At 36.3% G+C, this 26,373-nt stretch overlaps 1 protein-coding gene across 1 annotated transcript in view; it reads left to right on the top strand.

Annotated features, from left to right (window-relative positions):
• The window catches only part of LOC145981580 (solute carrier family 23 member 1-like), a 93,272-nt gene that overhangs the window by 51,213 nt on the left and 15,686 nt on the right, over positions 1–26,373 (top strand). Inside the window, exons 4-10 of the mRNA XM_083114930.1 lie at positions 218–423; positions 2,850–2,976; positions 5,433–5,544; positions 7,653–7,794; positions 9,227–9,340; positions 15,829–15,968; positions 24,877–25,024. Of these exons, the coding sequence (XP_082971056.1) occupies positions 218–423; positions 2,850–2,976; positions 5,433–5,544; positions 7,653–7,794; positions 9,227–9,340; positions 15,829–15,968; positions 24,877–25,024 (989 nt within the window). The remainder of the gene's footprint in view (positions 1–217; positions 424–2,849; positions 2,977–5,432; positions 5,545–7,652; positions 7,795–9,226; positions 9,341–15,828; positions 15,969–24,876; positions 25,025–26,373) is intronic.

Raw genomic sequence — 26,373 nt, 5'->3', positions numbered from 1 at the left:
CTCTTGTAAATACTTTGATCCAGAAGTGAAAGCAGCGTCTCCAGACGGACGATACTATAACTTCTTCCAGACGGTAATTAATAGTGCAGAAGGTTTGCTGCCTCAGTTCAGTATCTGCCTATAATACGTTTATCTGTGCTCATATCGTGACAACAACGAAGCTTATGGAGGAAGATAACTGCTTGCGGAAACTGACTCTTGCTTTCCTATATTTCAGATTACCCATAGTACAAGGGAGCACATTCGCCTTCCTAGTGCCCACGCTTGTTATATTGAATCTGCCCCAGTGGAAGTGTCCAGAAGTTGACGATATAGCCGCCATGCCTCCTGAGAATAGAACGGAGACTTGGCAACTGCGCATGCGCGAAATCCAAGGCGCCATTATTGTTTCGTCCCTCTTCCAAGTGGTGCTGGGGTACCTAGGTAAGGTTCTGTTTGTTTACATTGTTCACCTCCAGCTTTCATTTGAAAATGCTATGTGATTTCTATGGTGAAAAAGATGTGTTTAAAACGTGGGTAAAACAACGAGTACTCAGTTTTATCTACTGATCGTATTTGGCGCTGCAGTCGAAGTGCAATTCGAAAGACTTTCACTTCCAGTCCACGACTTGAAGACCGCACTCCAAGACCATACTAGGAGGATGCTCGCTTCAAGTATGCTCTTGCACCTTTCGGACACGGCCTCATTCTACTCCCTCGTGGATGACTTTTATCTTAACCTGACTACAGCGTTCCAGATGAATGCAGCAGCCCACCAAAAACACGGAAGTCTTCGCGCTCAATTAGAAATAACGAATGGGAATAAAGAGTGGATGATCCAAATTTAGCATGCAGGGAAGCCTAACTTCCTTGCCTATAGTAATTTTACGATAATCCTTGAGAAGAGGCATAGTTGGAAACAAGAGTTGTCAAATGTAGTTCTTACCCCACGTTACACATTTTCAAGTTAACAAGAGTCGTAAAGTTACTGTAAAGCCCCTATCACACGGAACTGGATTTCTAGTTGGAATGTCCTAGTTGGCGATGAACTGACTTTCTAGGTAGAAATTATGGCCGCCTGGCTGACTGCTTGACTGGTTTTGAGGAATAGGACATGTTCTAATTGCTACTAACTTCTTCGACTAGATTCTGTGGAACAGCCAATCAGAGCAAAGTTTGGCCATGTGAAGATAATCTGTGAGTTTGCAAAGTAGCCGTTTTTGTCTGTGGTTTCCGAGTGCATACAGCACGAAAGGCATGTTAACAATTGAAAAAGCTAAGATATTCTTCCATACGTGTATAGTAAACGTTGTAAAGTATGTATTTTATCAGCGCCGTTCTTCTTTACCTAAAACCATTTAATACGAAGCGATATTCCTCTCGGTTGAATAGTTATCGTATTTTAAAAATGTGAAGTGATACGTTGTTTACATCTCGCGCGGCCGCCATTATGGGAACGAAAGACTATCGACAAGTACGGTATAACAAGTACCGTGTGAGGCGAAAACTAGCAAATGGGTAGCCAGTCCAGCGTCAACTAGAGCGTTCCTACTAGAAATCCAGTTCGGTGTGCTAGGGGCTTAAAAGTTACTGTTGGTTACGTTACTTCTATTGCAAAAAAGTAACTCTAGCACAGTTGCTCGCGGAAGCTAATTTTCAAATCATAATTTCTCCAGTGAAGCTTTTAACTGTGCTAATTAGTTTCTCCAAACTAAAGCCCCTATCACACGGAACTGGATTTCTAGTAGGAATGTCCTAGTTGGCGCTGAACTAACTTTCTAGGTAGCAATCATGGCCGCCGGGCTGACTGCTTGACTGGTTTGGAGGAATAGGACATGTTCTAATTGCTACTTGCTTTCCTCGACTGGATTCTGTGGAACAGCCAATCAGAGCAAAGTTTCGCCATGTGAAGATAATCTGTGAGTGTGCAAAGGAGCGCTTTTGTCTGTGGTTTCGAGTGTTGCTCCAGCAATGTATAACGTATACAGCATGAAAGGCGCGTTGAGTTACACCATCTATGCTGAGTGCACGGTGTTTACATTTGAAACAACTAAAATATTCTTCCATACGTGTACAGAAAACGTTGTAAAGTATGTATTTAAGCAGCGCCATTGTTTTGTACCTAATAACGTTTTATACGAAACATTATTCCTCTCGGTTGAATAGTTATCGGCTTTTAAAAATGTGAAGTGATACATTATTTACATCTCACGCGGCCGCCATTACAACTTCCCTCGTATAGGAACAAAGGTCTATCGACAAGTACGCTGATATAATCGTGTGAGGCGAAAACTAGCAAATTGGTAGCCAGTCCAGCGCCAACTAGAGCATACCACCTACTGGAAATCCAGTTCCGTGTGATGCGGGCTTTAAATAACTCCCATAATCGTTTCCAGTTTTCCAAAGCACTTCCTAATACTACTATAAGACTTGCGAAACATTTGGAACCAGTACCAAAATTGGTGAAAGTATTTCGGGATATGAAGAATTGCATATACGCTGGTTAAACACATTGAGTTGTTATACATCGACGTGAAGGGATTGGTTGTAAGAAGCATGTCTGCTTAAGTAATGACCATTCTATTCTTTTCTATTTGTGGTTTCCGAATCTTGAAATACATTTCAGGCTTTGGAAACATCGAAATCTGTAGATTAAAGAAAAAAATCTAAATTTTCTTGGGTGCACGGTCCGTCACCGGTCCTGCCTCTGTTCTGGTTACATAGTAATTAGCTATTTTTGATTGAGATTTCATCCACATAATGATTTAAGCATTGCAAAAATATCATATATACTCTTGGATGTATGTTAAAAATAAGAATATTGAGATTTTGCAAGCATTACAAATTTTGTCATTCTATAATTTTTCCAGGTCTGATAGGGGTAATTCTTGACCACATCACACCTTTGACAATTGTGCCGACAATCACAATGGTTGGACTCAGCATGTTCGATGTAGCAGCTCATTTAGCAGAAGGCAATTGGTGGATTGCTATCACGTAAGCATTTGTAATTTGGTGTACATTTTAAAATTTAATTTGTAGAAAGTTTTTGAATCTGTTTAGTTCTATATCATATTTAATTTTATTGACAAACTTCGCCGACCTCTGTGACGAACTGGTTAGTAAATCGCAGTATGACACCAGGGGTCCCGGGTTTGAATCCTGGCCTGGGCATGGATGAACATCAGTTTTCACCGTAACTGGCCTTGGGGCAGGAGGTTTTTATTGAATAAAAATATCTATTTTCTTAATTTACAACTATGCCTAAGCAGGGGTGATTAAATAAATGTTAAGAATAAAGTCTAGTGTCACTGAAATGCTGGACAGTACAATACTTGAATCACTTGGGAGGTTTGAAGCTTCTAGAGAATCTTGAAAATTTCAGCTGACTTCTCTATCTTACAGTCAGCTAAACAGCTACATGATTTTTGTAACCGTCCCATTCCATTATGATAGCTAAAGACAAAGTGTTCTATCACTTCTGTAGGTCAATTAGCAATTACTTTGAACAACACGTGATGATCCACCTCTCAAAGCTTGCGACATTTTTGGAATTTATTTTGTTATTTTGTGTGCTTTAAAAAAGTAAAAATTCCCACCCAAAAAACGTTACTCCTTAATTAAGTTTATAAAGATATCATTATATTCTTTAATTTGTTTTGTTATTGGCTGATACTGATAAAGTACTACACAAAATTCACTAATAGGCCTACTGATCTGATATAAAATTGCAAGTCTTCCTTGAATGTTCGATGAATGGTTCATGGTTCACCTCCTTAAGTAATGTATATAACCGGGTGATTATGATGGATTTTGCCTTTGAAAAGGAACTACCTATTTAGACATTTACTTTGCAAAACCATGATATTAATTACATGTTCTTATTCATAAAATAAATAACAAGATGGCAGAATATTGCACTACAGATTGTTTATAAATATATATCAGATTTGTATTAAGTTAGTTTACACTACTTATGTGAATGAGTATGAAGCCTTTTTTTAATTTTTTTATTTTTGGAACATTGTTCAGTGCTTAGGAAAATATTTACGAACCTGATAAAGGGGGCAGTTGGACCCTGAAACGTTGGTGGTAAAAAAAAAAAAAAAGGCTTCATACTCACTCACATAAATAGTGTAAACTACTAACTTAATACAATTTAACATTGTTTATTTTAGATCTGTAATATTACTGATAAAACAGATGCACCATAGGCCATTGTAAAATACATAGAATAGTAATGTACTGGGTATTGGGTACTCTGGAAAACTCAGGGAAAATGCAGTTCGAGTTTACGTGGGAACCCTGGATGTTTGTGAGGGTCCATTCATCATATCATCACTCATCCCCATCTTCGCAAATTAGCCAAAAGTGTCACGAAAGCAAAGTAAAATAAAGCAAATCAATCAATCACACCTACTTCATACTTCAATTAATTTGCTAAGACAGAGGAAATAAGTAATGTTTGCAAATACAGATGTAACGCCTCAAGTTCCGCTTGCTTAATTCTTAATTTATCTTGGTGCACAGGCGTTTTTTACATGGTTTAATTTCTCATAGGGATGGGCCGATATGAAATTTTGGCCGATACCGATAAAGTACCGATATAAAATTTACTGATAACAGATATTCTACCGATCCGATATAAAATTCCAAATGGTCCTTGAAGAACCTGAAAGGTTCATTGACCTTCTTAATGAATGTGTGTTTCAAGGTGAGTGCAGTGCAAAAGAAATTGCATATTTAGACATTTACTTTTTTTTAGAAAGTAGGGCATGGAGAGTATCCATAAAAATTACAACATAATAGCAGAATTTTGCACTAAATTATCAGATATTTATCAATATATCGGATCGGTAAAATAATCGGTAATTTTACCGATACACTGATATGCCTATATCGGCCGATACCAATAGAGTACCAATTAATCGGTCCCATCCCTAATTTCTCATTACGTCTGTTAACATGTAACACATACTTTGGAGTCTTAGCGGATATTTATTGCATGGTTTCAGAACGATATTTAGCATGAATAATGCAATTATAATCTGTTTTTGGATAGAACATAGAAAATGGTTTATTCAAAAAACAATGTATTAGTAATGTAACTATGGAACCAAAATGACTACAAAACATGGAAAAATAAGTACATAATATTCCAGATAGGAGTTTATTAAGCTCTTTCATTACATTCATTTAGTCTGTCATGATTATAATGACGTAATGAAAAACACTTTTATTCAGGGTTTTACTTTTGATTATTAAAATTTGTAATTTTTTAGATAATTGTCCCGTCACCTTTGACAGGTTTATTATACTAAAGTTATTGGATATGAATTGTACTTTGAGAATAACTTTCACTAACTAGTAAATAAAGGATGATGTATCTTATTCTAATCATTATGGTACTTTTTTAATGTGTATATATGTCATCACTTATTAATCCTCTGCAGCACAATTGTACTCTTAACTGTCCTGTCACAGTACTTGAGAAAAGTCGAGGTTCCGATGCCTAAGTGTGGAAGAGAAAGCTCTACTAGATTACCAATTTTTGAATTGTTTCCGGTAAGATGTTAACTGTTTTGTTTTTATTGTGATTACCCAGTTATGTTAGAACCAGGGGTGCCCATCCCCCCCAAGGCCTACGATGCAACCCCAAAAAGGTAGAACATTCGCCGAATCATTTACTCAAAATTATTTTGGTCAGACAAGATTTGCGGAACAATATAATAGAAACATATTTAAGCAATATATGTTTAGTTTAGGTATTTTAGGCTGTTATGTTTGCTAACATGAAATGCTCACTTCCATTGTTTCATTTCAACCCTATTGCCACGATCACCCACAGGTAGGTAGAAACACCATGCATAATAACCAAAACTAAAAACCAATAACAAGTCAATCAAACGAAATGACCCCCCCCCCCATTTTTGTGTGAAGATATATCGAATTGGTATAAAATTTTGTCCCCCAAAAATTTCCATGACACAGGCTCATCATGAAACCCCCTGTGGGCACCCCTGGATAGAACAATAGTAAATTTAAGAAACACTGTAAACGAGAAATGCTGCACAACCTTAACATTCTTTTGCAAATGAAACAAGATTTATCCAAATATTATGTAGTTTTGAAAGTTTAAAATACTGTAGATAAAAGCTACTATACCTACCTTTTCACATTGAGTTAATTCACTACAAAATCTTGAAAGCAATGGATGGTCTATGGCAAACAAAATGATGAAAATCAGGTGCAAGGTTAAAACTCAGAAATTCAACTCTTTTTTTTTCTATTAGATGATAGAGCTTCTCACTGTTTGATTTTATAATTTGTTTTTGTTGAATTTATTTTCCTCTTTGCGACTTCCTTTCTCCTATCAATAGTTGTTTTGGCCGTGATCAAGAAAGTGTGGGGCCCTAACTCCACACCACCTATACGCCTTCATGGTGTGGTACAAAGCACAGGGGAGCCCTTTAAATTTTTACATTTTTATAGTTGTATGCACCAAATATATGGCACAGAATATGAGGGGAAAATTCATTAAACCTCCCTCAATTGGTCTAGCTTTACAGGGTGATTCAAAAGTTCTTTAACATTCCTTATAAAATGTAAAGGTGTTAGGCTGGGTACAAATGGGTCATGATAGAAACAGGTTAGTCATAGGGGAACCACATTGGTGTGTTCCAAGTGGACGTTTACCATATTGAATTTAACTCAGAATTTTTAAATGGGAAGGGGATGATGTTATATATGTAATCAGGGTAGAATTTCACAAGAAATGCAATGGTGAAGGTTTTTCGACATATCTTTAACCAGTAAAAAGTCATGGCTACATGATTTTAACAAATGCCTCATTTTCCAGGTGTGAGAAAACAGTGCCAGAATGCTACCAATAATTGGGTGAGGAACGCATTAAGATCATACTGCTGTCTGGGGAGAGATTTGTACCCAGCATAACCCCCTTACATTTTATAGGGGGTTTTAAGGGACTTTTGAATGACTGTATTTCATAATGCTTTGTGTTGCAAGTGAGCATCAAGTTCTCTCATACATCATTTGTTGTTTTCTTTTTTCACTTTCAACTTTATCATAGCATGCTATGCTACGATTTCCTAGATGTATTTGAAGCAGAAATGTGTACATTGATTGTGTGTGAGCACATTCTGTTCTTATTTCACGCACAGGCAGTAGGCATTAGTGTACACAAAATGGCAGAGGTAAGCAAATTTCCATTTGAAGTGTTGAATATCCACCCAGATCTCCAAATTTAACACTATTAGATTTCTACCTGTGGGCAACTGTGAAGAATAATGTGTACGCCACATTATGCCACAGACACTGGATGATATTAGACATGCGATTGAGACTACCTGTGCTTAGCATTGCAGACAAGGTATTGGTCCCAATAAAGGCCATTTTTAAGATATATAACTAAATGTATGTGGTACCAAAAAAGTTCTCACTTGCTCTTGTTTGTGTTCCTGTTATTAACGTTCAAAGAGTGTAAACACTAGTTCCATATTTACTTCAAAACTAGTAATGTTGTTACATTGAGCAATAAATTCATCTTCTACTCTTCAATTTCTGTTCTACATTGTAAGGAAAAGGTCCTGTTGTGCAAATTATAAACTTACTAATTTCCCAAGAAATAAACTTTACAAGTCCTACAATTACAGATGTTGCTGACCATCCTCCTTATGTGGGCAATCTGTGCTATACTAACAGCTATCAATGCACTCCCAGAGAAGAATCTGGCCCGAACTGATCTCAAGCTTCGGATTCTGCAAGATTCCCCTTGGTTTCGATTTCCATATCCAGGTAAAAGAAAACTGAAATGTGTTAACTGCAGTACGTGAATTAACTTTTTTTACTTTTGGAGGGCTGCTACTCATACCTAGATCTAGGTGTAAACAAGAAATGCATGTAGTAGCAAGGAAATAACATTTTTCGTGGGAAATATAAATTTGTATTACTGTATTATTAGAGGCACATATTTTTAGTAAATAAAAAAGCAAAATTTCGGCACATAAACAGTTCATTTTGGTTTCAAAAGCAGTAAATGAAATATATTTCGGTGTTATAGGGGTGAAAAATCTGAGCAAAAGCAGTACATAAAATGACATTTTGGTTTTAAAATTGTGAATATAAACCTAAGTTTGATTTAAAAACTGCACTTATTACACAAAATAAACATTTTCTAATAGCACATTTATGTAGTTACCAGAGTATTAAGTTTAGTCCTGTATAAAAGGGTCCATTTTTGCTTCTCAAATATTTATAGCAGAATTAATCAATTTTTCGTGAATTGCATAACTTGCAGGATAATTCAAACTTCAGAAAGTGTCCCATCTGTAAATAGACTCTAAATTTCGCGTTCGAGTCTATTTCTCATTTTGCAGTTCATTTCGCATCATTTCGTGACAAAACAGGGTATGAAAATGCACCTCACACCTTTCAGAAACATGAAAAATTAACATTACAATGTATTATTTCACATTTCGTGATTTTGTGAAAAATGAATTATGCATGCCTCTATGTATTTTTATTATTATAATTGTTTCCTCTAGTGGAGAGAAATTTTTGAAGCACATTGATGACTGAGAACAACCATCTTCCCATTATCCATTAGCGTCCGGAAGGGGGGGCAAGGGGGGGCCGTGGCCCCCCCCTGGAAAATGAAAGTCAACCAAAAATTATGTATTTCACACATATATTTTCATTTTAGCCACAATAATATGTGTTAATTATTGCATGAACACCATAAATTCAAATTTAAGCAATGTTTCCCTCCCAGGAAAAAATCCTGCGGACGTCCATGCCATTATCTGAACATGTTTGCTCACAAATCATGGAAATTACGTATTTTGAGGATTGTTCAGTGTTTTGCAAAGAATTGTAAATCAAATTTCACTAAAAATTTGCCTCCTTGTGTTGAAACTTAGTGGCAATTTCCTCTAGGTTGAGGTAGAATCAGTACAGTTAAATTGCCCTGTTTTCAATATGAGCCCACAATATCATAAATATTCTCTCGTGTTATAATGTATTTATAATTTCTAACTTCATGTAATGTGCAAGAGTGTAAATCATTTTATCTCAAAGTTGGCTGCTCCTGAATTCACAATTGATCGATTGCTTGTCACAAATTTTACAAATTCTAGATATAATTTTTGGATGATCAGCTAAAGAATTGCATGACGTATACAAGTGCAAAATAATGTACATTTTAGGTACACCCGTATGTATTTTTCAGGACAATGGGGGACACCAACAGTCAGTGCATCTGCTGTGTTTGGCATGGTTGCAGGAATCATAGCTGGTTTTGTTGAATCTTTAGGAGACTACTATGCATGCGCTAGGCTCAGTGGTGAGTACAAAACATTGAAATGTAGATATTTTTCTAAAATATTTATGTATTGTGCGAGTTTCTCACTGTATAATATGATCTATACAGAATTTGTATAAACTAGTCTTACTTACGTGAGTGAGTATAGAATTTCGAAACTACGTTTTGGGGTTCAACTGCCCCCTTCCTCAGGTCCTTTTTCCTCTAGGCACAAATCATTTTATGCTGTGTTAATTAGGTTAAAAGGTTTGGTTAAAAAACACTTGTTAAAAACAGGTCACCATTCCTTTAAAACCCCAGTTAAAAATCCTGCTTTAAGGCATTCCCCATTCTCCATAAGACCTCTTTTCCCGAGGTCCTGTTAAATTGACTAAACACATTCCCTTCTGCTGCTTGCAGAACAACATTGAACAACACCTTAAAGCAGGATTTTTTAACCTAATCCTTTTAACATTCTTGACACAGCATAACATGATTTGTGCCTAGAGGGAAAAGGACCTGAGGAAGGGGAAAGTCGAACCCCGAAACGTAGTTTCGAAATTCTATACTCACTCACATAAGCATAGGCGTGCGCAGACCCTCTGATTAGGGGTGGGGGGTGGGGGGGCAAAAACATTGATAAAAGTTCAGTCAGGAAAGAAAAACCTCACTTAATTTCATTGTTTTTAGTTTCACTGCATTGATGGGTATACATATATGTGTATGTATGTACACACACACACACACACACACACACATAACGAATAAATAAATCAATTGTCTCTGAAATGTGCTCTGCTCCTCCAAACAATTGTGTTGACGCATTTAAGACAAAACTGTTTAGCAGCAAAAGTCTGAAGTACTTAGTAGTTATAACTTCTCTCTCTGGTGATTTACAATGTATTACAGAAAACAATAAAATTGCGAGCGGAGTGAGCAAGAAAATCTTTAGATTTGAACAAAATTTTTGCAAAATCTGCAAACAATATTGATTTAATATGGCACAACAAATATCATGGGGCACCATGGCATTCTCTTTTACATTTTTTGTTTAGATTGTTCGGCATGCAGGGCCAACTTCTGCTGTCCCCTAGCTACGGCTCTGAACTTGACAAGACTGTAAGAAAAGCATATATTGCGAGCGAAGCGAGCAAGAAAATTCGTATTAAATTTTATATCGAGGGGGGTAATTGCCCCTCTGTGACCCCCTGAAGGTGCTCTTGGCCATCTGGAAGAAATAATGCAAGATAGACGCGAAAACTAATTCCATCTTGAGTATCCTTTTGTCCTGCTACTCTTAGATTCTACTAGTCTTGCTTTCTTTTACCTCAATGTTTGCCCCCTTGCCCCCCTAGAATTGATTTCCATCCAAGGGTGGGGAAGGGCCATGTTCATTGCCCACCTGTGGTTGTGCCACTACACCCCCTTCCCCCATAGTTGCTTTGAACTTTAATTGGCTTGAAAATACTTTTTCTTTAAGAGTACAATATTGTTTAATAACGGCAATAAGATTCCTCAACACTAAATTTCTAGGTGAAAGTATAATAATGTAGGAACATGGACCTCTGGAAGGGGGCAAGGATGGCCACACCTTCCCCTTAGAAATCGAATGTCAACCCAAAAAGAATATATTTCAAGCATATAATTTGATTTCAGTTGCAGTAATTTACATTAATGCGATAGTTTCAAATTCAAGTGGTGTTTTTTTGTGGGGCAACACAATTATCGGGGAAATATGCCCTATTGAAAAATACCTTGCCTGTTCCTCCAGGGAAAAATCTGCGAACGTGCATGATTAGGGGGACCAATTGCCCCCCTTGCCCCCACCCGTGCGCACACCTATGCACGTAAGTAAGACTATTTTATACAAATTCTGTATAGATCACATATTTTTCTGCTGTATAAGAGAAGTTACAATATACATGAATATATATTGGCCATTCCTACATTGCTATAACTAGGGAATTGATTTTTAGGTGCTAAAAAAGAGGGATTTAGGACTCTATAAACTACATTTTATGTGCTTATTATAAATTAATAGGCACAATTATTAATTAATAATAATTTTATTAAATAACTGGTTTTAGATGCAATTTGTATACAAAAGTTACTATTTTTTGTGTGTTGAATACTAGTCTTTGATTTTAAAAAAATAAACAATTTGTCCAATGTAAAAACTTTTATCATATTTTGAATCACTGCAGCACCATATGCTTATCAATGTTCTCTGTGGTGAAGCTCTTCCAGTGGTCCGCGAGGGTGCTTGTACAGTCACAGACACTTCTGGGTTGTAACAATCTTATTAACTTTGAATGTGATCATTACAACCCAGAAGTGTGTATGGAGAACCTTCTCTCTACGCCGCAGGAAGATATTGGTGCTAACTTCAAAAATGCAACTGCTCCTGATTCCCAAGGAAGGTTTGGTTCTCCTCGAGGCATAATGGTAAAGCCTTTGCCTTGTAATGAATAGGTCATAGGATCGATATCCGTTGGAGACACATAATGATTCGGATCCCACTTTAAACTGTAGGTCAACTCCCAATTAGTCTATCTGTGCATAAAGTGTGCTCGTAAAACTCAACCTCAAAACTCAAACCGCAGGCAAGTTCGCAGTGGTCTTCTCTATACTATGTCAGTTGTAGTTTACAGCGCAAACCCTCCCCTTTCACCTAACTGTTGTGTCAATGGAGGAAATAGGCGACATGATTGGTTACTTGCAGGCTGTCTGTCATTTCCCCCATTACTGAACAGGAATTAAAGATAATCTTCAGGCGTATAAAAAACAAACGATCTTCCGGCATTGATGAAATACGAGACTTCCTAATTAAGAAATGTTATAGTTCCCTATGTCAACCATTACTACATATAATAAACAATTCCATTGAACAGGGTATTTTCCCAGACAGGCTAAAGATAGCTATTGTTAAACCATTACTGAAGAAAAATGACCCAAAGGATTTATCAAATTACAGGCCCATTTCGCAACTCTCAGTCTTCTAAAAAATTATTGAACATGCAATAATGATGAGAGTAGAAAATTTCTGTAGTAAACACTCAATCTTAAGCTTGTCGCAGCATGGTTTTAGGTCCGAACGAAGCACAAAAACAGCGTTAGCAGACTTAGTAGAATGTGTCACACAATCTCTGAATAATTGTAATCACACGGTAGGAGTCTTTTGTGATCTATCAAAAGCTTTCGATTCTGTAAATCACGAGATATTGCTGTGGAAACTTCAAAAACTTGGTATTCGTGGACTACCACAAAAGTGGTTTCAATCTTATCTTACCAATAGAAAGCAAATTGTAGAAATCGCTCACACCACAGCAAAAGGATACGTAACACATCAACACTCCACCATGAAAAGTGTAACATGTGGGGTGCCTCAGGGAAGTATTCTTGGCCCTCTTTTGTTTCTTATGTACATAAATGATTTACCAAAGGTTATACCTGAGGCAAATGCAATACTATATGCTGATGATACAAATATTATAGTAACAGACACTTCCAAAGATGCTCTACAATCTAAGGCTAATAACGTATTAAACAAATTAGATGACTGGTTTTTAAATAATAATCTACTCCTCAACAGCAAAAAAACAAATTACATTACATTTTCTACAATCCAAACCAGAAACCAAATAAGCCTCAATCTAATATCTGGGAATACACAACTAGAGCCTAAAAAAAATTCAAAATTACTGGGTATCATTCTGGATGAACACCTTAGCTACACAGAACACAAACACGCTACAATCAAAATTAAGTAGTGTGTGCTATGCCCTTCGAGAAATGGTAGACATCTCAAGCACCCAAACTGTAAAGTGCCTTTATATGGCAAACTTTGATGCTTTACTAAGATACGGGATTATGGTTTGGGGTAACAAGGGCCACTCCAATGTCCTTTTTATGCTTCAAAAAAGAGCTATAAGAATCATAGCTGGAGTAAAGAAAACTTATTCATGTAGAACTCTTTTCCGTAAACTTAATGTGTTAACACTCCCCTGCATATATATTTATGAATGCTTAATTTATGTTAAGCAAAATATTTCCAACTTTGCCACAAATGAGGAAATACATTTCCTAAACACAAGAAATAAAGACAAACTTCACATAAAACACTGCCGCCTTAACTTATGTAAGAAAGGTCCCTTAAATTCTTCCATAGATCTCTACAATAAACTAACACAAGATGTGAGGAAAGAACCAAAATTGATGATATTCAAGCGCAAGATAAAATCAATGCTTCTGAAGCATGTTTTTTATTCTATAGCTGAATACATGGAAGCGACTTTTACATAAGACAAATGTACATAATGTAGTATAATCACATATTATTCTTGTAAATTAAATGTCAAATGAAAGTGGGTAATTAGTATATCTTCTCATGTTATATTTTTTGTGATTTTGATATAATAGCAGAGTAAGACCCATTTTTTTACAATTTTTGGCTATATATTTTGTATTTGTAAAATCTATTAATGTAATATTGTATTGTAATGTAAGTATTGACATGTCCTATATTACCATGTACTGTAATTTGTACACACCGGTAGTCCTTGGACGCAAATAAACTAAACTAAACTAAACTAAGCTACTCGTCACAGCAGGCACTCAAAACAGCCAATCAGACGTAGGTATTCTTGGAATTTTATTCCACACTTTTATACTGTTGGAGGCTGGGAATAATGCCGACCCTGTTTTAACTGAATGGTTTTGTAGCTAGGATTCCATCCCAAAACATTTTTGTTTGGTATGCTATACCTACGGTCCCTTTAATTGCCTGGGAGAATGCCTCATCCAGTCAGTTTCCTCCACATTTGTCCAATCTCGTGATGCAAGATGGAAGATGACAGAAATTTGCCCAGAGAGGAAGCTGACACCCCTTGCTGTTGCAGTGCTTCTTTTGCCTCTCGGATTTGTTCAATTGTTTCAAACCTTTGTGGTGGAAATTAAGGCTGGTTCTTGAGTTATTTTTAAAGTTAAGCAAACGGTTTAAAAGGCATTTTTCATGTCAAAATAGGGCTTTCAGTCATTTATAGGAATTTATAGTACATTTAGTAATTTTTAGGTCATATAGAATTTAAGTAGAGGTGTGCTGTGTACATGAAATGCAAAGATCTCTAAATAGCGTGTGTCAAAATTATTGGGTGGGGCTCTGATCACTGAAATAAATTAATGAATGACTCACTCCCTCCCTTTTTTAATTTTTGGCCTCAGTGTTCTGAATCTCGTAAAAGCCAATGAATTCCTCAAAAATATCAAAATTTTCATTCACAGTTCGAATGCAGAATGTCAATTGTTCACAGATGTATATATCACAAGTTTCGTCAACCATAATAGCAAAATATTCCCAATTTTTAATATCTGCTACCACAAAGCGCAAAACAGGTCTCCCTAATATATCAACGATCTCATTCTGAATGTCATGTGAGAGCCATTTCTAGCCCGAACTCCCATCCACTCCCCGAGTTCATGCACATTGTCTTTTGAAACTCTTTTTAGTAAAAATGTTAACAATACTCATAATTATATACTTAGTATATAGTAATAAGTCATGTTTTGCTGTCTCTGGTCATAGCCCCTCAAAGTTGATGGTTTAGCAGTCTCAGCCCCCAAGTTGATGGTCTATAACATTTGAAATGTGTATTTAAAGTTAAGTTCATGTGGCACAATTCAGAGTAAACTTTACAAGAGAAGCAAAATAATACATTAGATCCTCTTAAGCAAAATTATTTGGGGTCTCTGCCCCCAAATCGTTAACATTGGGGGGGGGGGGGGGGCTCGAGCCCCCCAAGCCCCATGGAGTCGGCGCCTATGGTCTAGGATGTAGAAAAAAACAATAGGTATGGACCTAGAAATCCGTTTCCTAGTTATATTGTACACAGTACTTAACATTAGCTTTTTCACATAGCTAATTACCATGACATGTTTTTTTAAGTATTACAACAAATTATTTGCATAATTTGCAAGTGCTCTAAAATACCATGTACTGTAAGAATACATTATTTATAAGTAATACTGATGTATGTACTTCAGTGTGTATATGAACATTATATATATACACACATATTTTTATATTAGTGCATATTAGTCCTTTATATTAATTACCATCTGATTTCCTTCTCTTTTGAGTATCTTTTGTGGAATTACTATTAATCTCCCAATATGAGAGTTCTTTCAGAGAAAAGAAGCTTGTTTTGTTGAAGACTTTGATTTGTATTTTTATTATATAGTGTTACTTTATTGTCACTTCGGGTAATTGTGACAATGAGGGCGAGTGATGATGAGATGAAAATAATGAAGGGAGAATCACCAATGGCTCGAACCCAGTACCTTTGGTGGCGAGAATTGAAAGTAAGATGCATAATGTGCTTGGTTACCAAGTCAGCTATTGCAGGCTTTCATGTTGCGAAATGAGTATACTGATATTGTATGTATGATTTGGAATCAAATTATGGTTACAGCCTCTAATTTTCTAAAGATTGGTTAATGAAAATAAAATTATATTTAAATATTCTTCGATTTAGGTGCTCCTCCACCTCCAGTTCATGCTATAAATAGAGGTGTAGGCACAGAAGGTCTGGGATGTGTTTTAGCTGGTCTTTGGGGAACAGGAAACGGAACAACAAGCTTCAGTGAAAATATTGGAGCTATTGGAGTCACAAAAGTGAGTAGTGATTAAAAAATATTCAATATTCCATGTTATAACCACCACATTTTCATCAACATAACACAGTTTCAAATAATCCTTCATTTTCAGCAGAAGAAGCTCTTGAATCAAGAATGTGTGGGACACTACCAGCCAGGGTTGGCCCAATAGGGTCCAGCCATTCTCTGGAAAACACAGTCAGAAAGTCCTTTTTTTTTTCCAAAAAAAATTTTTTTTCCAAAAATTTTGTAAATTATTGCTTTAAATACTTGAGGGTCAACGGTTGTAAACAGATTGACGAAAGTTGGAAAAAAGGCTTGGTAGATCTTACAACACTCCAAATAATTCATGTAGTACAAGTCACAAGGTTTTTATTGGACATTTTTTTTCAAAATGTAACTTCTATAAATTTATTTGCAATTATTACAGTTGTGAGATTCCTTGGAGGACTGGTCTTGCATTGCATTTGAGAAAAATCAGTCACCACATTTCAAGATGACAGATGAAAGTCAGATTTTTCATATTTTGCTAGATATTTAGTTATACTCATATCTGACTAGGCTATATTTTCATAGATTAAGATTTGATTTGGTTTGATTTATTTTACTTCACGTTTTTGCCACTTTTGGATAATTGTGAAGATGAGGATGAGTGGTAATAAGATGAAATAGATAAAGGGACAGTCACAGACATGGACGACACACAACACTAGAGCTGGAAGTGGTCAGAAAAAGAATAGTTTTTTGTCTCTGCTTTTTTCACAAAAGTGTCTCAAATCAATGAAAATCAGTGGCGGAGCGTGAGCTTTCCAACAGTGTAAGCCTAGCATGATGAAGACTATTTCCCGTTGTGCTTATTTTGGGGCTGGCATATTGATCCCCCCCCTTTTCCAATTTTTTCAGTTCCCTAGAATTGTTCAGAAAAGCCTAATTTTTGCACTAAATTTAACCTTACACCCCTTGAAAACAAAGTGACACTACACCAGATTAAAAGTTCTGGAAATATCCATGAGCGTGGTGTTTTCATTGCTAGGCTGTGTTGTTCTACATTGAGAGGAATGGTTGGCTGATTTGGTGTTTTAAGTCAACTTTATGTACATTAAGGCTAATCGGGATTGGACCTACAGTTTAAAGTGGGATCCGAACCACTATGTGCCTCCACCAGGTATCGAATACATTGAGAGGAGAACTAATAATTACGTCAGTATTCCTATCACTATGAGTAACCTAACAATAAAAAATACACAAAGTTAGATAAAATATAGAACAAAATAGTTCGATTCAGAACCTCTTATCTAAATGAATTTTAAAATAAACATACCTCTTACATGCTACTGTTCCATTACAACTTGTAGTTCAAATCCAGGCGGAGATTTTTTCGGCAAAGATGTCAATCACAGCATCATCGAAGGTAGGGCTCTTCTTTAAATCCTTCAAGAGTGTTCTCTCTATTGCCATCAGCGATAGCTTAGTAAGTCTCTCCTGGGTCTGTGTGCTGCGCAGGTAGGTGTGTATTCTCTTCAAGGCAGAGAATGTTCTTTCAACAGATGCACTAGTTGCAGGTATGGTTAAAATTAAGGCAGAAAGCTTTGTTGTTTCCGGAAGAGCATTGCACAGGTTTGTTGAAATTAAATATTTATGGAGGTCTAACACTGAAGGTTTCAAAAACTCCTGCGACGAATAAATAGCAGTAAGTTCTGTTTTCAAAATTAGAGGATCAAAATATCGTCCATATGATTTCAATAATGATTCGTAAGCATTTATTGGAAATTTCAGAGAATAATTTTGAAAATTATCTAAATCTAGCAAGGGGAGCAATTCTAGTTTCTGGATATCGGAGAATCTGTTGGCTAATTGGACTTTCATTGTGTCAATAATTTCATAGTGAAGTCTTCGATAAGAAGCTTTCCTCTCATTACTGATGAGAACAATTCTCTGTCTTTTGCTTGGCACCTTTAAGTGTTCTTCTCCCAACCTGGCACTGTCGCTTTCGGACCACACTTTTTCAAAGTCTTCCCTCTTAGTACTCAAGAAACTTTGATACTTGTACCTTTCGAGTACAGTAGCCGATGTCATTCACTCTGGTTTGCAAAATTTCGAAAAGTATTTTAGCTGGTGGAAGAATGGCCGAAAATACAATTAACATAAAATTGAAATCAAAATCATGGAGAGTTGCAAAATATGCACGAGAAGAGAGACGCGTTTCTCCATCCCACTCCTCTTGGTTCTGTATCACTGATTCAAAGAAATTAATTAGATCTGTTTTCAACTGGGAAACAACTTCAACCAATCTCTCTGCATAGAGCCATCGAGTAGGAGCAACTGATGGCAGACGTCTGCTTACCATTTTGTCCAGCGCTGCTTTCCTCTTTGAAGATTTAGAAAAGAATGCTGCAAAAGCCGACAAAGTTTCAAAAAATACTTTAGATTCTTTGATGCCCTCCACAGATTGTTTGAGAACTAAGTTTAACTTGTGAGCATAGCAATGGACAAACAGCGCTGTCTTATACCTGTCTCTTATCAACTTTTGCAAACCATTGTGTTCTCCAGCCATGATAGCTGCTGCATCATAGGTTTGAGCGACTAATTTCTCGCCACACTGGAAGTAATTTATTACACCAAAAACATGGTCTGCCAGGACAGCAGCCGTGCGATCCCCACTGACATCCTTAAAACCTATGAACCGCTCCTCTACGTTACCATTTGAAGTTACATAACGTAGCACCGATGAAAGTTGAGATTTCTGAGAGGCGTCTACTGTTTCATCTTCGATGACAGACACAAATAATGCTTCTTTCACTTCACTTTTTATTTTGTTCATCATCAAAGTTGCAATTGCATCAATCAACTCATTTTGGATATCGTGAGAAGTGCCAGCTAAAAAACTGTAGATGATTCCAAATGATGACGTAGTTTTTCATCATAGCTTGCCCTATAATGAAGCATTTCTCCGTAATTACCCCTATTGTTTGATTCTGAACCCTCCAAATGACCTCTGAAAGGGAGCTCTTGTTCCGCCAAAAAACAAGCCGTGTCGATTAAACAACCAAAGATGTATCTTTTTGCTTTGACTTTTTCGTTGTGTTTCTCTCGGTTTAATTTGAAGGCAAGGTTTAAACAATCTTCAATTCGCGTAGTTCCAAATTTCAACAACGCAATCTTTGAATTTACGTGTGCTACGGAGATCTCATGTCTTTTCTTTAATAAATGATAATTATTAGCGTCGCCGACACCTTTTGTTGTCCAAGCAGTTTTTTATGTTGAAAAGAGAAGGCAGGGCCAACAGAAAAGTGCTGAATACTTTTTACAACCACATAACCAAGTATCAGCTTCGTACCATGAGTCACAAAACCGGCGCACTTTATTTTTTGTTTCCGTTACCATGCCTGCTAGAGAAGGAGTGGACCTACCTATTGTACATCCACAAGTTTCTTCTTTGCAGCAAAATACTTGCTGGAAAACGGCGTCTTCAACAAGTTCTCCACCACACAATCACACTCGCTTTCTTCCATAATGCACTTCGTATCACACCACAGTACAGGGACAACTGCACCACACCGCCCACTTTTGAATAGATGGAATTCGCAAAAAAAAAAAAAAAAAAAAAAAAAAAAAAAAAAAAAAAAAAAAAAAAAAAAAATGCTCACTAATTGTAGAAGTTTATCCAGAAATTTCTATCAAAGGAGATGTAAGTGATTTCTAAGGGGAGTGTAAAAGAGAGACAGACCATAAATAAGCTTTCCGTGCATTTTCGGAGTGTTTAAATTACGGACTATGTAATTAATGAATGATATTTCGTTCACATTTGATATGATAATTTGTAAAATTGGTTCAATCTTAAGTTTTCATCACACATTTAACTTAAAAAAACAACTTTTTGCACTATTTAGCTCAATTATTACAAGCAGAGTTCAAATTAAAACAGAGATCTTAATATTTCCTATGTATATACTAATCCTACAAGCAAAGACAAGCATTAAGCACATTAATGTATATATTGTTATATTTTATCATTTTCTCGTTTTTTGCTCATTTTAGGTGTTTCTCTTTTTCCCATTCCTGTTAGTTTCTTTGCTTCAAAATTCCCTTTTCCTGTAAAAAAAAACCTCCTTGAAACACCACCGTCTCAAATTTCCTTTGCAACCTCCTCTTCATACATAGTTGCCAGATGCTGCAGTTACGATAGAGACTTGGAAAGTCGTCTGCTAATCTTTGACTGAGTGCACTGCATACAGTTCTTAAAGTGAGTAGGGGAGGTGGTGCGGTGGTTGCTAGCTTTCTGATCTTTCCTTCAGGGGGGTGTGCTTATTGGTCTTTGTCAAGTGTGGTCTTGAACAATGAGAGTTGCTAAAACGCCAGCAATATAAAGATCGCCTTACTACAGAATGCACATCTGGCCAGTTTCCACTGTTTCCTGGCTAAAACCCGACAACGCTGTGGCTCCCTCCTCTTGCGGGGCAATCGGTGTCTCGCTGGACCGTATTCACGGTTAGCCAGTGATGCCACCCAAGCATAATGGTGCTAAATCTCGCACAAGTTTAAGAAGTCGTTGGACAGTTGGAGATATAATAAAACAAGAGGGCCGCTGTTCGTAGGGGTTGAATTTTCTCAATCTTTTCACGTTAACGTCGAACCCATCCCGTTGGTTGAACCATTCTAATTTATATTATACGGAAGAAATTGCATATTTTACTTAACTATAGTATGTAGCTAATTAATAATGCAATTTTAAAACTCTAAAATAGATGCATAAATTGAACTTGAAACTAGTCTTAGGAAAATAATAAATTCTAGTTTTCTTTATAAATTAATATTAATAATATATAGAGCCTAGAACAATATAGTAGCATGTAGCATAATTTCAGAGTATAAACGACACCATCGATGTTCGGTAATGGTAAGGAGGGGAGGCCCCTCCTGGAAAATGAATGTCAACCATAAAATTATATATTTCACACATATAATTTCATTTCAGTCACAGCAAATTATGTTAATTATTGTAAGGGCATTGCAGAAAAATGTTAAACTTCAAATTGAATTAGTATCTTTTGAGGAGGCAACTCTATTAAGGAGGAAAATGCCTAGTTTACCCCCACCCCCTGGAAAAAATACTTTGCTTAATCCTCCCAGGTGGAAAGAAATACTGCGGACGTCCCTGAACAACACTTTTTCTAAACATGAGGTTTGCAACACTGCTGTAAGCCTCTGACCGAAGGTTTACAGACCTAGGGTTCTGGCCCGCTCTTCTCCACGCAGATAGGGTAGGCAGAGAGAAGGAGGGTAGGCACTGCTCGCTCGCGGTCAGCAACTTGTAAGGCAAAATTCAGAAGGCTTACAGCTTCCCACAGGCAGAAGGCGGGAGATCCCATGTGCTATCTGGTGCTGAAGTGTAGCAATCTAACAAACAGGATCTTGAACACTGGTGTCGACCCAAGTTGAACTTTTAACTTGTTTACGAATTTTGCCACATAATTACATACATTTTACTGGATGTATTAAACTGTAAGCCCGGCTTACATGGCTTACATGGACGCTCCGCGCCTGATGAAAATATATTAGTTGGCTGCATCTCTCTTGTTCCATGGTTTTCGTTTATCTCCCTACTTAAAAATACACTCATTTCTAAATATAAAATACAATATACAATATGAAATTCGTAGCTAGACATAAACAGTGTTTTCAAGAAAGCTGGCTTTTTTGAATGGGCTGTTCTTTCCAAGTGTTATCTTCACATTTTGGTAGGCTTATTAAATATATCTACGTAGTATAAACATATTCACATAACTAGAGTAGTTTTGTATGTGTTTTTAATAGAACCTAATAGTATGATATGATTTTCAATGTTTGAATTTGTTATATGAACACGTACATCAAGCAAAAAAGAAAATACTGCTCTACCTTTTGAAAATCTAGTATCAAATCTCTTTACATTAAATTTTATGTTCAGTAAAATATATTTGTATTCTGGCTTTGCAGTACATCATGTATAATTTGGTTAAATGGCAGCTACACCTGGTCACGGAGCAACTAGTGATGTATTTTGGCTGCTTGTTGCAGTGGTTCTCAACCTTTGTGAGACCACAGCCCAGTAAATTTATTTCTTACAAAGTCGATGCCCTGAACCCAAAAATTTCACTCATAAATACATTTCTGACCTTTAAAGTTTATATGGAAATTAATGTGCACTGTTAATTAATATTAATACTGTATATCAACTATGGCATAATCATAGTTAAATTATGTATAGACTTGCTGTGAAATATAAAATTAGATTTAGATTAGTCGTCAACCCCTGGGTGCAACGGACCTTTTGCAGCCCGGCGGTTGAAAAACACTGGCACTAAAACTGATGCAGAAGCAAACAAGACTGGCCGCAAAAGGGGAAAAAATCTATTAAAGAAATCTGAACTGGACCTACAGTTTGAAATGAGATCCGAAGCACTCTGCCTCCACTGAGGATTGAACATGAGAACCCTTCTTATTACAAGGCAACAGCATTACTTTATTCCACTCCAGAGGCCCATTCATGATTATGAAAGGAACCTTCTATGAAAAAGCCAGCCTTTTTCCAACAACAGTACTTGTAATTTGTTCTCTGCGTATTACAGGCTATTTTAATCTTAATTTCGATGAAGTAGCTAACAATCTTGTAAAGTATAGAGAACATTCAGACCAAAGGAACACATGCCAGTTTGGGGGGGGGGAGTCACTTTGAAGTGACAAGTGACATCGGTCAAACAGTCTAAGCAAGCATCCACCACGCAAGCACAAACAAGACCGAGATGACATTATGGGTGCTATTGAAGGATATTAACCACATGGAGAAAAGTTTTTAATTGAAAATTAACAGATCTACACATTTTATAACTGACAATTTGGAAAACAGCTTCACTTATTTCCTTTTATTATATATGCACACAAAAAATTATGCATTCAACATTGGAAACATTAACAATATTTTATTTACTGCTCAAAGGCAACATTGTGAGTTCATATTCAACAGGGCCTTCTAAAATGTTGAAACTCTAGTTCTATGGATTCCAAGTTACATTTTAAAATAACAAAACTAAAAAATGTTACACTATGGAAGGGTAACATTTGCATTAATTTCTTATTGACATAAATTAGTCTCTTATAACAACTTTATATGTGAATGATTTTTTAAACAGATTTTCGACTATGCCAGCTAATAAAACACTATGTGTAAACAGGAAGACAACAATAATAGGAAATGAGAGACATTGTATTCAAGAAATTCAACAACATTAAATAGTCAATTATACCATCATCAATTGTCATATTCTGCAAACGTTTTTCAAGTAACTTTCCTGCATAACAGTCACTAAAATCTATTTCCATTGGACAACTGTAATGGAAAAAGATTCTTCTCGCAGCTGTGTAAGGTGACATTTAAATGGTACACTATTATTGAGAAAATGGCACATTAATTGTAAGGAAGAATTTGCAATGTCCACACAATGAGAAGGAAGCTTCACTTCAAAGAGTTTGTTACAAATTAATTTTCTGTAGCATTATACAGTTATGAGCCTTGCATGAGATGAAAACTGTGCGTTCCTAAAAACCAACATTGATGAACGTGACTGGCTTATTGCTTGATTGGAGTACAAGAAACTAATTGTAGAATTTCAAGTCATGGAGTGAACTGTCCTTCATATATCCTGGTGTGATCTTGTACAGCAGATGTTTGCCTGAAAACAACAGAGTGAACAATGTTATTTTTAAAGCATGGAGATTTAAGTAGAAATATTTTGTAATTTTTCTGTAATTTTCTTAAAACTAGTTGTGTAAATGATGAAATGAATATTTTAGTCCTTGAGAGGATGTTTGGAAATTTTGGGGCTGATATGATCCCCTCTTGAACTGGACGGGTTAAAGTTACAGTGGTGTATGTCACTTTCTTAAAAATAAAAATAAGTCTGACTCACAGCACTTTGCTGATCAACACAACAGCTGTTTCCTTCATCACTAGACCTTAAACTGTCATCTGTTGACAGTTGAATGAATCTCTGACTTCCTTCACGTTTTCTGTTAACACGTTTCTGTTTCTCGAACTGGTTTCTGTGTCTAAGTCTCTTTTTTTAAAAGTGACCTACACCACTGTAACTTTAACCCATCCAACTAATGCTAACACATTTCAAAATTTTCAGTGGCACAGAACTTGAAAATTTAACAATCAGGTTTTGAAAATATTGGTTCAGCGTTTCTTATCAGTCTGGAAAAGTCATGGAAATGTCAGGAAAATTTACTGTTTTTCTGGAAAAATCATTTTTGTAGTAGTGCATTGAACTTAGAAAGGACAAGCAAGAAATTTAAAACTTTTGACAAACTATAGTTCAGTTTAATATACTGACCATTACCAGTTTTTACAGTAAAAATTGAACTATTTTCATGTAGAAATCTACTACAATAGGTAAAAGTAAAGTAAAGTGTTCCCCTGTGCTTAGCACCATGCCATGAAGGCGTATAGGGGGTGTGGGGGTAACGCCCCACACTTTCTTGATCCGGTCGTGAGTGGAGGTGATGTGATCAGCACCATGCCCCTGACCGCCTTTACCCCCCAGGGTTTCCCCCAGGTGGCTCAGTTGGTAACGCATCTGACTACCATGCTAAAGGTCCCAGGTTCGATCCCCAGCTGGTTTGAATCTGGGAACTTTTCTAAAGTTGGAAGCGGCTCCGGTGCCCACCCAGCGTCGAATGACACAGGGGAGCACTTTACCTTTTTACCTGTGTTTTGTCCTTATTTGTGCTGAGTGCCCGTTTTAGCCTCAGCTTTTAACCAAGGTAAGGAAATTTTATTTTTCAGATATACTTTAATTTTGTTATGATAAGGGGCTGGACCCCATATAGTACTGACACACCCAAAAAATTATAATTAAAAAAACATGAGAATGTCCTTTTTTTTGCAGGTAGGCTGCAGACGTGTTATCCAAGCAGCTGCCATAATAATGATGATTCTTGGAACCTTCAGCAAGTTTGGTGCTCTATTTGTGACCCTTCCAGCACCTATTTTTGGAGGAGTTTTCTGTGTTACTTTCGGAATGGTGACTGCAGTCGGTATGAACAATTTCTCTAGGGATGGGACGATATGAAATTTTGGCCGGTACCAATAAAGTACCGAAACAAAATTTTCCGATGCCGATATTCTACCGATCCGATATAAAATTCCAATTGTTCCTTGAAGACCTGAATGGTTCATTGACCTCCTTAATGCATGCGTGTTTCGAGGTGACTGCAGTGCAAAAGATGTTGCATATTTTTACATTTACTTTTTTAAGAAGCATGACATGGGGATTATTCATAAAAAATATAACAAAATGGTATAATTTTGCACTAAATTATTATATATTTATAGATATATTGGATCGGTAAAATAATCGGCAATTTTACCGATACACCGATATGCCTATATCGGCCGATACCGATAGAGTGCCGATTAATCTGTCCCATCCCTAATTTTCTCATATTCCTTCACTAAATCTCTTCAGCTTTGTGTACATATCATTTTGTACTCCATTTTCAAGACTTATTATTAGCGCTCGGAAGTTGATGACCCAAAAAGAAATCTAAAGATATGGCCCATAGAATGACCTTAAAATTATTATAAAATGACTACAATTTTCAAAAAATGACTTAAAAACAATTTTCACCACCCTTAAAATGAAAGCTTGATTTTTCGCAAATTACAAAAGAGTAATTGAATAATTTGACAAAATCTGTTTGGTGGTTTAAACTATCAAAGCAAAGGAAAAAAAGCAGTTAATTGCTACTGTAGTTTTCTATGTTTTTACTTCAAGGTTGCATAAAATACTCCGCAAGGTTTTTCTGTGCAACTCATTCACCTCCTTTCTAACTAGGCCTTGCACGATACAGTTAGAATCTGAAAATACATTTTTGCTTCATGTGCGTCAGATTATATAAATGTTATGTAGTGGCTAATTTTACTTGAAAAATAACAGAATTAAAGCAATAGTAGTGGCCAACAAGGAAAACTCTCAAGTAGGCTTCACCTAAAGTAATTTAAGTTTGCTTGAAGAAAAGTAAATTTATCACAATTAATTCTACAAAATCCATTGCCAAGAATTTATTGAAAATTAATATTGTGCTTTTGTATTGACCGTATCTACAATTAATGGCATACTTGCCAAAAAGACCATGTTTAGGAATTCAAATATGTAGTTATGGTAGCAAATGCATTTAAAATTCATTAATCAACTGAGAGAGAAATAGGAAACATGAAAAATGATAAAAAATGCAATAAAAACAGAAAAAAATACTGAAAAATGACCTGAAAGCCAAAAAAGGACGAAAAATGCAAAATAAAAAAGTTTTCTGGTTCTAACTGAAATGAAACTGACTACTATAAGGTTTAGCATTGTCTTCAAAGCCCAGAAAAAATAAAGATT

Source organism: Lepisma saccharinum, chromosome 29 (genome assembly GCF_977018435.1).
Source record: "Lepisma saccharinum chromosome 29, izLepSacc3.1, whole genome shotgun sequence".
In the NCBI taxonomy this organism is placed as follows: domain Eukaryota; kingdom Metazoa; phylum Arthropoda; class Insecta; order Zygentoma; family Lepismatidae; genus Lepisma; species Lepisma saccharinum.
The sequence above is the reverse complement of the archived record's forward strand: the minus strand, read 5'-3'. Positions and strand labels throughout refer to the sequence as shown.